The following is a 13,409-nucleotide window of genomic DNA, read 5'->3' as shown; positions in this document are numbered from 1 at the left end:
TGCTGTCTCTCTCTGCAGCCCCCTTCTTCTCTCAGCTACTGGGCTTTATACAGACCCCTCCTGTCCCTGTCCAGCTGCACTTCCTCTTTAATTAGCCCTCGTTACACCCTGGCTCCTCCTCCAGGTACAGCCTCGGGGATTAATTGACTCACCTAGCCACCTTTACCCCTTCAGGCCTTGTGCGGGGTGGACACCCCATCATGGATCTCCATCAAACACAGGGAAGACAAAACTCGATATTCCTAACATAAGAAAAAAACATGCAGAATTTTTTAAAATAACGTATTAAAAACCATTAAGTCTTCCCCTGCAGTGCTGGGAACCGCTACTGTGAGAGAATCAGAAACAGAAACTAACCAGCTGGCTTCCACTGTCCACAGCGAGTGAAAGCCAAGCAATAAACAAACTGCCCTCCTATACAGTAGCTTTGTAACACTGTCCGTTTATAACAGCGTATGGTGTCGCAGGGAACACAGATAAGGAAGGAAATGTAAACCAGTGGGGACATATTTGTTCCTGGTGTAATTCCGTCACCCTCACAGCGACACCAAGGTTGAGTTTAACTCACGGCTTAGTTTAGCCCTGCAAGAGGTTTTGAAAGCTAGTTTGAAAGAACATCCTCCTGGAAGCGCTGTGGTTACACGAAGTGCTGTGAGAGCCCCTTCCCCACTGCTGCCCCAGCCTCCAGGGCCACCTCTCCCTGCACTGAGGGTTCTGTCACAGCTGGAAAACCCTCCCGATGTCTGATAGCCCCACGGCCCCTCTCCTGCTCCCCCAGCAAACGAGTCACAAGCCCGTGGCTGGCCCAGGAAGAGAAAGTGATGGGAATCAGAGCACTGGCCGACGAGATGATGCACTCAGTACGAGGATGGTTTTGGAAAGGAAGGACATGCCGGAGTCTGAACCAGTAGCACCCCCGCCTCTCCCAGGGAAAACACAAAGGTAACAGACTTTCCTACTGTACTAATGCTTCTGAGGCCCAGGTCCCAAAGTTGATTTGTAGATTTTCAAGGCCAGAGGGGACCGTTATGATAATCTAGTCTGATCTCCCACATAGCAACGCCCTGGGAATTTCCCCTGATCACTGCATTCGGAATAACTTCACGAATCAATAACAGCAGAGAAGCAGAAGGAAGGGAGAAGAAAGGTATTTGCAGTGAGATCACAAAGGATTAGAGATGGAAAAGACCAGAGAGGGGTGTGCACCAGAACCTCAGACTCAAATATCCCTAAACTTTGGGGTTGTCAAATTCCAGCTCCCACCCTTTATCCAAATGTTAGGACTAGCACCTCTCTCTGTAAAAGACCAAATCTGAACCCCACATCTGGGCACCAGTGAACTCCAAATCTGTTCCACGGGCTAACTGATCTCACTGTCAAGACAATGGGAAGCTGAGGCACAAAGAGGTTAAGTGACTTACTGAGGATCACAAAGCAAGTCAGTGGCGGAGGCAGGCATAGATCCCAGGAGACAACTCGCCTCCTTTTGCACAAGTGCACTTACAGAAGTTTTGGGTTGCATATTAGCTATGATTTGTGTGATGGGGCTGAACTGAATCCCTGAATCTAGGTGCTGTATAACTCAGGCTTGCTGAGTTCAGCAGGGAAGTTTTGTGATGTGGTCACACATCCACTGGGGGGGCAACCCCCCAAATTCACATCACAGAGCTCTTGGAGCAGCTACCTTTGGACACTGCCAACTCAGCCTGGATTGAAATCGGCGAGCTAGAGGCTCATGACTAAGCCCTGAGTCCCTGGTCTACCGTCGAGTTTGAACAGTCGGGGTGGGGGGGAGTTTCTAAGAGCCTTTGAGATCGTCCTTCCCAGCTTCGCCAGCCCTGCCCACTGTTGCACAGGACACGAGGGACCTAAGGATCCGTTAGGAGACTGAAAAATCACTGCCACATTCTTTTGACTCCAGGGACATGAGTTTGATCCTAGAATGAACGTGGTTAATGGGAGCTCCTTATCAGCTCACGAGGTGGTGGCAACCCCCATAAACTAGGAGCAGGTTGCTGTCTCCAGCAGCATCCTCCTCAGGCAAGCTCTGAGGCCTGCCTGGTTCTGCAAAGCCCCCCCAAGGAATCTGCAGGGCTAATATTTCCCAGAAAGCACCCTCCCCTCCTGTCCCAGGCCCTGAGCATCCTGCTCAGCAGCCTCTGGAGGTTAAACACCTGGGATGAAATGGAGGTAGGGTGACCAGATGTCCCGATTTTATACGGACAGTCCTGATTTGTGGGTCTTTTTCTTATATAGGCTTCTATTACCTCCAACCCCCTGTCCCGATTTTTCACATTTGTTGTCTGGTCACCCTAAATGGAGGTGAAGGGCTAAGCTGCTGAGGGACATGCACAGCTAAAACAGGAGAGAAATGTTTTCAGAGGAAATCTGGTAGCACGCAGGAACAGGGCACGGATGAGGTGCGTGTGCACAGGCCTGTCGTATACACACACGTGCACAGAGGTATCCATGAATGTTTGCAAATCCAGGAGTGCTGCCGTACCACTGTATATGGCCCTCAGACACTAGCCTGCCCACATGCAGGCAGGCACACGGACCAACAGGAGCCTGCCCAGATAATGCTGTACACCGGGGGGGTCTCAACCTTTCCCTTTCTGAGCCCCCTCCCTTCCCCTCCCCCCCCCCGCAGCATGCTACAAAAACTCCCCGGCCCACCTGTGTCACAACAACTGGTTTCTGCATGTAACGGCCAGAGCCAGCGTGAAGGGGTGGCAAGCAGGGCAATTGCCAGGGGCCCCACGGCACAGGGGGCCCTGTAAAGCGAAGTTGCTCAGGCTTCTGCTTCAGCCCCGGGTGGCAGGGCTCAGGGCCCCGGGTTCAGCCCTGCGCAGCAGGGCTTAGGCTTTCTACGCTGGGCCTCAGCGAATCTAACACTCGTCCCGCTTGGCGGACCCCCTGAATCCTGCTCACGGACCCCTGGTTGAGAACCCCTGCTCTGCCCCATTCTACTAACCTTCAGCAATTCTCCCAAGCACCCCCCCGGGGGTAGGGCAGGTATCCACCCCACCATTTCACAGATGGGGGGGGGGGGTCATGGCAGGGAAGAAGAGAAGGGGAGAGATTTGTCCAAGATCATGCTTCAAGTTAATGGCTCCCCGTCCCACACTCTCCCCTTTAGACAAACTGCCCCAAAGTGTGCATCCACCACGACACCTGCCCCTTTCCCCACACAGAGCATTTTCAGAAAGAGGACTGGGTAATGTGCAGGGAGCCTCAGCCCCATGGGGAGCCGGTGGCTGCTAAAAGCGCCATTGCCCTCTGTGGTTTAACAGCCCTGACCGCACTTCCCCTGCTCTAGGAAAGCATCTCGCTTCAATTCCTCTCTCGAAACTTCCCCCTGTGGGAGCTGTTTGCACAAAACGCTCAGACCGTGCAGGGTCAGCAGCAATTACCTGACGGAAAGTCAATTCCTGAGCTGGTCAGGGACCAGCTTGGAGGTGGCCTGGTGAGCCCTGAGTCAAACAGAGACTCATTTAAAAGGCTCTTCCGTCATCAGGTGCTTCAGAAAAACCTGATCCCTGGTGGAATTCCCTGGGCTCCCCTGGGGGGGTGGATCTGGCCCAGCACGTAGAGAAATGTTTGCAGGGTTTAGGGTTTATTTAAAAACAAACAAAACCCAACGAACTGCTAGTTTCCTTGATAAGGCCCCAATTATAAACACAGCCACAGCAGGGTGGGGCTAGGAACTGAAACCGCCAGAGACTCTGGCTCTGATCCAGGGAAGCGATCTGGCCCCTTGTATATCGCTCACTTTAGCAACCTCCTGAAGAGCCTGGACTCTCTCAGCCCAGATCGCTCCTTCCTCTTCTTCGCCCTACTCCTCCCCAGGCTGCAGAGGGCCCCCTCCTCTCGCACTCTGATTTTCTATAGCCGGGTTCCCCTCCAAACCTGGGTATTTTGTTGGGACATTGAGAGCCCTCTAGATTTCTCTGGTCCCCAGGATCCAGGTGTGAATTTGGGTGTGACACACACAGGAAGGCTGATGAGGGCCTGTCCCCAGTCACATGTTGTTTCAGGGCTCCAATCCGATCTTGGTCCCCCCTCCCTATGGCAGGAGTTCGACTCGCACACTGACTCCAGGTGCTGCTGTAACGGTGTGGACGAGACTGGGTCTTCCCATGTGTCCACCTTCAGTACGCTCCCAGCCTGCGACACCCACATAGTGTCCCTCCATGGGAGGGGGCGGAGGAGAAAACAAGGTCACCCATCCAGGGTCTGCTAATGGCCTGGATTCAACCCTGGATATGCACACAATTATCCCCTGCACAGTGGGGGGAGAGGGGAACAGAACCGTGGATCAGGACGCACAAGTGCAGCGCCCTATGGAGGGAGTACGAGCGAGAGAGCAAAGAGCTGCGTGGGAGAACGTCCCGCCCCAGCCCCAGCCTTTAAGCAGAGTTGTTGGAGCCATGGATGTTAGCAGGAAAGACAGGTGGGGCAATATCTGTTATTAGACCAACTTCCCTTACTCCAGCGTGGCAGCTTGTCTCTTCCACCGGCACAGGTTGGTCCTGGGTGAGGTGCGGTGGCCCGCGATGTGCAGGAGGTCAGAGAAGAGATGATCCTGATGGTCCCTTACTGACCTTAAGGTCTCCTGAGTCAGAGAGATTCCCTCTCCCACCTTGGCGTTGGGGCAATGCTGCCATCTACTGCAGAGAAGCAGCACAGACAATGGGCAAAGCTAGCAAACTTCCCAGGTCCCTTTGCAAATTGGAGGCCCCCAAGCATCCCCACATCTCCTTTTCCTTTATTTCTCTTTCGCTGGCAGAGAATGGAGGAAACTTTGCTGGGAATTTGGCCTAACCTCCCTCTTCCCTCCCTACAGGGGGATCATCCCAGCCAGAAGAACGAGAAGCTCCAGCTCTCAGCTCAACTGTCCTGGCTCTGCTGAGCCACCCTCAGCAATGCAGGGCGCAGGGGCGGGCAGCCCTGCCCAGCACGGCGCCCAGGGAAATCTCATTTACAGCAACGTGGGTGAGTGGCCTCCAGCAGAGCTCAGAGGGAGCTGGGCCACCGACTTACTGACGCAAAGCTGGGTGCAGCTGGCAGCTGTTGGCCAGTTTTTGCAAAGAGCTTGGCCCAGTGGGTGAACGTGGGGTGCTGTGTGTAATGGCCACCCTCTTGGCTGACATGGTGGGGATTGAACCGGGGACCTCGCGAGAGAAATACATGCATTGCTATAGCCTGAGCCGAAGCTGTTTAGTTAGGGCCTGTCAGCGACTCGTGTCCCCTGTGGGTCAGGCACAGAGGGCTCATAACACACACCAAGTACTGGATTACACCGAGCACTTGACAATCTGGCCTCCCGTGCAGTGGTGGTTCTTCCCTCTCACTCCAGCCCTCCAGCTCTGAGTCCTGGTCAGTTCTTCAGTGACGTCCAGGGGAAAAGCTCAGGGTGGGGCTGGTGATTGCGCAGGGGGAGTTAGGCCTTGTGTACCCAGAGAGGTGCAGAGGGGTGAACAATAACTGCTCTCCCAGGGTCAGTGGAACAACAATGGGGGCAAGTTAACCCCCCGATTTGTACAACCAAAACCCACTGGACACAGGCTCAGTCGGCTGGATGTCAACATGGACACAACATGCTGGCCCTAACTGTGAGAGGTCCTGCAAGCTGAGTGTCGCCTCCCAATCCCCCTCCCTGGAAATGGCCCCCGCCAGTTCCACAGCTCCTCCATCCCCCATCTGAACCCTGGCCCTCCCCTCCCCTCCCCTCCCCTCCCATGGCTTGTAGGCTAGAGGGCAGCAGTGAGCGTGGAGGATGGATTTGAAGGTGGTGGAGATGAGATGGGCAGTTGCTCTGGAGGGTGCATTGCAGACGGAAGGGGCAGTGTGGAAGAAGGTGCAGAGATGCGTCCAGGTGAAGGACTAGTGGGGTTGGGGGATAGTGGGTGACTAGGCCAGGGATGTAGACAGGAGCTGCCCAGTGTAGGTCCTTGCAGACTCACTGAGCACCTAGGAAGCATCTTGAGGCTGGAGGTGGTGGCTGCGTAAGCGTGTAATTGTTATTCCCTTGCAGAAGAAATGCGAGCACACTTGGTGCCAGCCAAGACATGCCGAGGGGAGTCACCTGAAAAGCTCCCCTCTGAGGCCAGCAGTGATCCTCTCCCTCCACCCCTGCCAAAAAAGCAGCTCAGCAGAACCAGGTCCTTGCCCGAGATGCAGACTCATCACTACTACCCGTGCAAGAGTGCCCCCTTCCCCACGCCGCATTATGTCTACAACACCCTGTATGAGGTCTCCACACACAGCAAGGGAGGCAGCCGCAGCTACTCTGAGTCAACGGAAGGAGCTCTCTGTGGCCCTAAAAGATACTTGTCTAAGTCCGAAAGCCTGGGTGCATCTGAGCCCTGGGACGCCCTGTGTGAAGCTCACCCTGTCCCTGTCCCTGTCCCTGTCCCTGTCCCAAGGCACATCACCACAGAAGAACTGACGTTCACTACTCCTGATGGAGAGCTCGTCTACTTTTTCGAGGACCTGGAGAGCACAACCAACGTCTATGAGAAGGTGATGGGGTGCCACCTGGTGTCTTTGATCCATCTCACGGCAAGGGCACAGAAGATCCTGGGCGGAAAGGAGGAGGAGCAGCAGCTGATGAGAGCAGAGCTTGCAGGAAAGAAGAAGTGGGCAGATTTCACGCTCTTAGACAAGCAGCCATGTTGTGAAACAGGAGACGCCTGGTATTACCGTGTTTCCTGTTCCTCTGAGCAAGCCCAGCAAATATTCGCAGCCAAGGTAACCATAAATATTAGAGATGGGGAAAGATCTGAGTCAGGGCAGCCTGCCTGTAGCCCTGATCCGTGCGGCTCACCACCACCCCAAAGTCTGAGAATCTCAACAAAAAACAGATTTCTGGTCCCAAGGAGCCCATCCTTTGCTGCTCCTTACTAGTGAGGTGTGGGGATTAGGCAGTATGGTCTACTGGGTTAGACGTAGGCCTAGGTATCAGGAAAGTTGGGTTCTGATGCACTGGGTGACCTTGGGCAAATCTCTGCCTCTCTGGGCCTCAGTTTCCCCCTCTCTAAAATGGAGGTTACGATTCTGACCCCACCCTAGTGCAAGTGCTTTGCGATCCGTGGGGAAAGGGTGATTGTTTGATTTTATGGTGAAAATCCGCTATTAGTGACTTCATCAGCCTTGCCATGGCAGTCAGCTGTGATGGGGCCTGGCAGCGGTTTGTCACTGGGGGGGGGCAGCAGGAGCCGATGAACCACGCTCCACTTGTCATGCAGCCGCCCCTAGTACGGAAGAACAACAGATCAGCTGGAGCAATCGGAAGCTCGTGTTGTATCAGCAAGACCCAGTGAGATGCTCCCCGGAGCTTTCGGGGAGGCATCAGTGGTTCTTTACACAGTTCTCAAAAGGATCCTAAAAACCATGGACGCTTTTCCCTCATAATGAGTGGATGGATGGTCCTGATTTTCAACTTTGGAACATGAAGGAGTCCGTACTGCTTGGCAAAGGTGCCCCGGGAAGGCCTCTACCCCCAGAATAGGTCCAGCCCAGGCAGCAAGGCTAGCTTCTTCCACCGTCCCCAGTGGCAGTTTTACCTGAGTAAGGAGTGCAGGGTGAGTTTCGGTTACAAAACTGGCCTGGGCTGGAGTTGAACTAGAGATGAAAGGGTGCTGAGCCAAATCCCCACGCTCCTCAGGCATACAGCCCCCTCGACAGACTTTCTTTGTCCACTGTTGTCTGTGTTGTGTTATCCAGCCCATTGTTTTTGGCCTCCAAGGGGCATCAGAGGGTGTTAAGAGTGAAGAGTAGAGGGGTGTGGCTTGTCGGTTCCTCCCAGCAAAGACAGGCTGATCCAGCTTGGGCTGGGAGGGGGAAATCCCATAGCACTTAACAGCCATCCTGGGGGACAGTGGTGTCTTTCACCACTGCAGCCCCATGTCAGCCTGAGTGAGCATCACCCAGGATAACGGGGGGTTCCAGGCAAAGCAGAGACTGGCACCAAGATGACTAGACTTGGGGCTCAGTGCGGGGACTCTGGGGTTAGCCGAGAGGAGCTGCAACTCAGAACTCAGCAGATGATGGGCCAGTTTTCAGGGTGTAGAGCCCCAATTCTGGACACTGAGCACTTGAAAACCTGGCCTGACAGGCTGCAGTGATACAAGCCAGCAGCAGGAGCTGGAAGGCAGCCTGGACCAATGGTAGTCAGGGTGTGTTTACACTGCAATTGGGAGGCATGACTGCAGCACGGTTAGACGTATCCCAGCTAGCTCTAGCCTAGCCACGGTGACATGGGTTGTAGCCCAGGTTAGCCCCCAGTACATGCCCAGGGTCCTAGGTGGCATCCTCCTTGGGCAGCTACCCTGCTAACGTTAGCGAGCTAGCACGATCCGACTAGCTTGGGTACGTCCACACACACTGCAGTCACACCTCCTGCCTGCAGGCTGACGGGAGAAAACGGGGTCGCAGCCTGGTCTAACAGTACGAGGGAGCAGCGTAGAGTAAGACCGAGTGCAGCCTCCATCACCCACTGAACACCCCAGGGCTGGGAATATCAGCCCATGGTTTGCTAGCCAGCGTTAATGGCCAAGCCAAGTCGCAGGTTCTCAGCAGCCCAGTAGAAACAACCAGGAAGGTTTCACAAGCATCCATCACGCTCCCCAAGGCTGGGATCAGGGCAGTGGGGCAGGCGGGAGCTCCTGCAGTGTGATTTCACCCTGCTGCGTCTCATGCACCCTGCCAGCTACCATCTGACTTAGCTGCCTCAAGCCAAGTTCATCCCTGGAGGAACAACACTGGCTTCCACCAGGGAGAGATCAGACCCCGGGAATCTGTGGCACCTGTTGAGGCCACAAGTTTATAGCCCTGAAATGAAGTGAACTCGGTTCACGTGCCCTCCCTGCCCCACCCCCCCAATACTTCTTCCTCTTCTCCATTAAGCTCAGAGAAGGAACAGGGAAGGGCTAGATGGGATTTCACTGCGGGAACAGGCACCGGAAATTCCAGATCGGAATCAACAGACTGACAGGCTCAGCAGCTGCCATCACACCCCCATGCTCTGCTGGAGTTGTTAACAGAGCCAGAGGCTGGACTGGGGACCTCCAACCTTTGCCTGACCACGAGCTGCGCTGGCAACTTTGCCAGGGGCTTGGAGCCAACAGAGCAGGTCACAGTGGGCAATATTAGCCTTCCCATAAGGCAAGTTTCTTCCAAGCCCAATATTATTAGAGATGAGGGTGGTAGCTGGCCATGTGCTGCATCTTATCATCATCATCTTATCATCATCATCCCTTTGGAGGCCCCCTGGTGCTAGGCCTGTACACACTCAGTGAGAGAGATTCCTTGCCCCAAAGAGCTTGAGCACCAGGACCTAAAGGTATTTAGGCAGCCAAGGCCCCTGGATTTCGCTGAATTCTGCAGTGGACCGGGAATTGCACAGCAACGTTGATTGATTACAACACTGCATTGGCTGATGTGACCTTGCAACATTTCTAGCCTGCGCTGGTTGATTTTGTTCTCTGATGTGTACACACAATTCGTCCACTAAAACCCATGATCTGATTGGAGTCATTCCATTCACCCGCCCTCGCCCCATCTATTTGCTTCTCTCCCTGTGACTACTTGTCCATTTAGTCTGTAAGGCCCAGATCTCATAGACTTTAAGATCAGCAGGGACCATCGTAGTCATCTAGTCTGACCTCTTACACACTGCAGGCCACACTTAGCCAGAGGTTATGGGTCTGTTTCAGGAGTGGGTGAGTTACTGAAGTCCTCAAATCATGGTTTAAAGACTCCAAGTCACAGAGGATTCACCATTCACTCGTTTAAACCTGCAAGTGGCCTGTGCTCCATGCTGCAGAGGAAGGCGAAACTCCACCAGGTATTTGGGCACCCAACTGCCATTGAAATCAGAGAACAAAAAAGCCCAAAGCAATCAGTACAAGCTAGAAATATTCCAGGGTCACATCAATTAACACTGTTGTGCAATTCCTAATCCCCTGCCAAATTCAGCCACACCGGTGGGAGTTAGGTGCCTAAATACCATTGAGGATCTGGGCCTTGCAGACTAAGTGGGCAAGTAGGAATAGGGAGAAGCAGCAACTAGAAGGGGCTGAGGGAGTGTGGATGGAGTGACTCTAAGGGGATGTCTACACTGCAGTGAAACACGTGGGGCTGGCTTGGGTGAGCTGACTCAGGCTCGGGTGAGCTGACTCAGGCTCATAAGGCTCAGGCTGCAGGACTGTGAGATTGCTGCACAGATGTTTGGGCTCAGGCTAGAGCTGCAGCTCTGGGACCGCATGAGAGGGGAGTGTCCCAGAGCCAGGACTCCAGCCCAAACATCTACACTAGATTTTTACAGCCCCGTGAGCCAGAGTCAACTGACCCAGGCCAGCCACGCTCCTGCCATGGGTCTTGTATTCCAGTGTAGACATACCCTCAGATCACAGTTTAGTAGACTCCCCGTGTGCATTTTTTGTTTGTTAGGTAATGGATAAGCAGATCAGGAGCAGTCACCTCAGCTTGCCCCTGCCTAACCATTATTAGCTGGCTACGCTCTAAAGGTACCCCTGTGGAAGGAAGCCTTGAGCAGGGATTTGAAGAATAGGTTAGTGGCTGCAAATGCCTTTGAATCACCACTGGACTAGAGGGTAACATCTTTACGATTGATCAAGGCCCCTGTAATGGTGTGGGAATGGGCACCCCCTTGTGTCAGGGTGTAACATTGCCTTTAACCTTGGCTCCAGCACCTCCTGCCGGCTGGCTCACTGGATCTTCCATGGCTTGGCCCTCCACCAGGTCAGATACATGTTTAAAAACTTCCAGGGGATCCAGAAGTTCCTACTGAAAGTTCACAAAATGTCCCCATACAAAGGAACCTTCAGTTCCCCTTCTCAGGCTATTCCTTGGCCCTTCCTTTGGACCAAGGCTTCAGGCCCACCTTGGGTTCAATATTCCTTACACTGGGCTTGCATGCCCCCTTCCTCAGGGGCTGGTAGAGGAACCCAGGCTTCCCCCACTCTACTGTGGATTCCCCACCTGGGAACCTGCCTGTATTAAGCAGTTGGGTGTGCTTCTTCAGACATGCTGCTATTTCCTTGGGACACTTCCTTCCTCTCAAGCACTTCTCCACAGCTGGTGCTTAACACAGCCTCCCTTTAGAGTTCCCAAACCTCTGGCTTCTCCCTTCTGGACTGAACTAATAACTCTTCCTGTCCTTTCAGGTTCTGCCTTTCCTGTCCCTACCTCAGGCCCTTCCCCAGAGGAGCCAAACCTGCTCCTGCAGAGCTCCTTCTCTGTTGTTCCTTGTCTTAGGAGGCTTTCCCTCACTGCCTTCCCTCCTCAAGGACTCTGGCAGCTTCCCCTAGGGATCTTCCCTGCTCCTTGTAGGCTCTAGGTCAGGACTTCCCCGACAGGAGCCTATAGCTGCTACTCTCTGTGGGTCCACCCGCCTGTTTAAGTCCTATCTCAAGGTCCCCAGCCACAGGACCCTGAGCTACTTATTCCCTGTGTTTCTCTCTACAGAGAAGTCTGGCCTTCCTCAGAGAGTGGCAACACTCCTTCCTCCTCTCAACAGAGCTCCTTGAAAGGCCCAAGTGCCAAAGGGATCTTAGCTAGCTCCACCCCTCTGGCCAGAAGTCAAATTAGTTAATCACCCTCCAGCTGCAGAGCATGACTAATTGTTTTTTTTCCATTTCTAGCTGGAGACAGGAGTCCCCCCATCATAGTCCCCCTGTGTTATTCAGCATGTCAGACCTAATTTGTGCCCCAAGGTGTCTCCAATGTGTGTAACAGATCTGCCCCAAATTCTGTAGCAAACTGGGAATCACACAACTGTGTTAAGTGACTGCAACAGTCACTTGGCTGGTGTGACCCTGGAAATGTTCTAGCCTGCACTGATTGATTGTGTTCTCTTTATCACATCCAGCTGACTATGTGTTGCTGGTTCTTGCCCTAACAGGTCCATAAATCCTATCCCTGCAGTCTCTCGGTACAGATGTCTGTAGAAGCTCATTTCAACATTCAGCAAGTGTTTAGCTACTTCCTTGATTCCCGCCCTAAGGACCTCATGCCTGTGGAAAGGCCTCAGAAGCTAGATCAGTTCTGTCCTGGAGAATGTGAGGAAGCTGTTTCCAACAGTGCATCCCCTCCTCTTACCCAGGTGGCCATCTCTCCTGAGGTTCCTTATCAAACCCTGGCTGATTTTGTGAAGGGATCACAAGATCTCCACAGCTCCAGGCCCGGGCACTATGAACGCCTGGCTTGCCTCCTCATGCTGCAGTTGTGTACAGGGCTAGAGCATCTCAAGCAGCAGAAGGTTGCTCACTACAACATTCACATGGAGAACCTGCTCTTGGTGCACTGTCCATCTCCTCACCAGGGCCAGCAGGACAAAGATTCATCTGCAGAGCTGTCGCTTCCAAGGTTGGTCATCAGCAACTTCTCTAAAGCTACAGGAAAGAAGACATCTACTTCTGCGGCCCAAGATCCAGACCGAGTCAGCATGGCCCCCAAATGGCTCTCTGTGGCTCACTTCCAAAATGCAGAGGGGTTCCAGGTAGGCATATTGGTCTATGAGATCTTGCATCAGCCCAGCCCCTTGGAGAAGCCCTCAGGACTCAGGATTGGTGACCTCCCTGCCATCCCAGCCCTGTCCATCTATTCGGGGGGGCTCCAGAACCTGGCCACCCTGCTTCTTCACCCAGATCCGCACAGGAGTGTGTCCATCGAACAAGCAAAGAACATGCTGCAGGTCTTGCTGTGGGGACCACGCCAGGAGCTCTTTGCCAGGAACCAAATCACTCCGGTCTTGCTCCGGAACTGGGCGGCCATTAAAAGGGTGCTGTTGCTGCTGAAGTTTGCAGAGAAGGCGTCTGAGGCAGAGGTGACCATACGGCTGGAAGAGTGGCTGTGCTGTTTGTACTTCACAGAGACCCCCGAGCACACGCTCCTCCACACCCTCAGCATTCTGCTTGCTTTAGAAAGCCCGGGGGCACATTAGACTTAACAGCTTATGCATCAGTTATGAAATACCTAGATTCTCTGGGCCCTAAGATTCATCTCAGCTCTTCATTCTTCAGAAGAAGACACCCTGAGTTTTATGCAGCTAACTGGGGGGGGGGTGGGAGGGGGGAGAGAGTAGACTTTTAAGACTTGGGTCCTGTTTACTCTAAAGTTTGTGGCACTTTGACTAAGAATAGGGCCAGAGAGGCCAGGTACAGCTGGACTGCCGCAGGTGGAGTTCTGGGGTGGAATGTACCTCCCCGCTCCCTGACACACAGAGGGACTGAGCAGCTTGCTCAGCATCTTGCATCCATTAGGGACCCAGTCCTACTCCCGTTGACTCACACAGCCAGCTCCTAAATATCTGCCATGGGGTATTTCTCATGTGTGTTTCCAGGATAAACCTCATGCTGTTTACTACTCCTATCCCTGCCCTT

General features: G+C 53.6%; 1 protein-coding gene across 1 annotated transcript; it reads left to right on the top strand.

Annotated features, from left to right (window-relative positions):
* The first annotated feature begins 494 nt into the window (after window positions 1–494).
* On the top strand, window positions 495–13,070 carry PEAK3 (PEAK family member 3). Its single transcript, XM_048831352.2, has 4 exons — window positions 495–942; window positions 4,847–4,995; window positions 6,038–6,753; window positions 11,930–13,070. The coding sequence occupies exons 1-4, from the start codon at window positions 740–742 to the stop codon at window positions 12,968–12,970; spliced, it is 2,109 nt and encodes a 702-aa protein (XP_048687309.2). The 5' UTR covers window positions 495–739; the 3' UTR covers window positions 12,971–13,070.
* Window positions 13,071–13,409: the final 339 nt, after the last annotated feature.

Source organism: Caretta caretta, chromosome 25 (assembly GCF_965140235.1).
Source record: "Caretta caretta isolate rCarCar2 chromosome 25, rCarCar1.hap1, whole genome shotgun sequence".
Taxonomy (NCBI): Eukaryota; Metazoa; Chordata; order Testudines; family Cheloniidae; genus Caretta; species Caretta caretta.
This window is presented reverse-complemented; position numbering and strand designations above follow the sequence as displayed.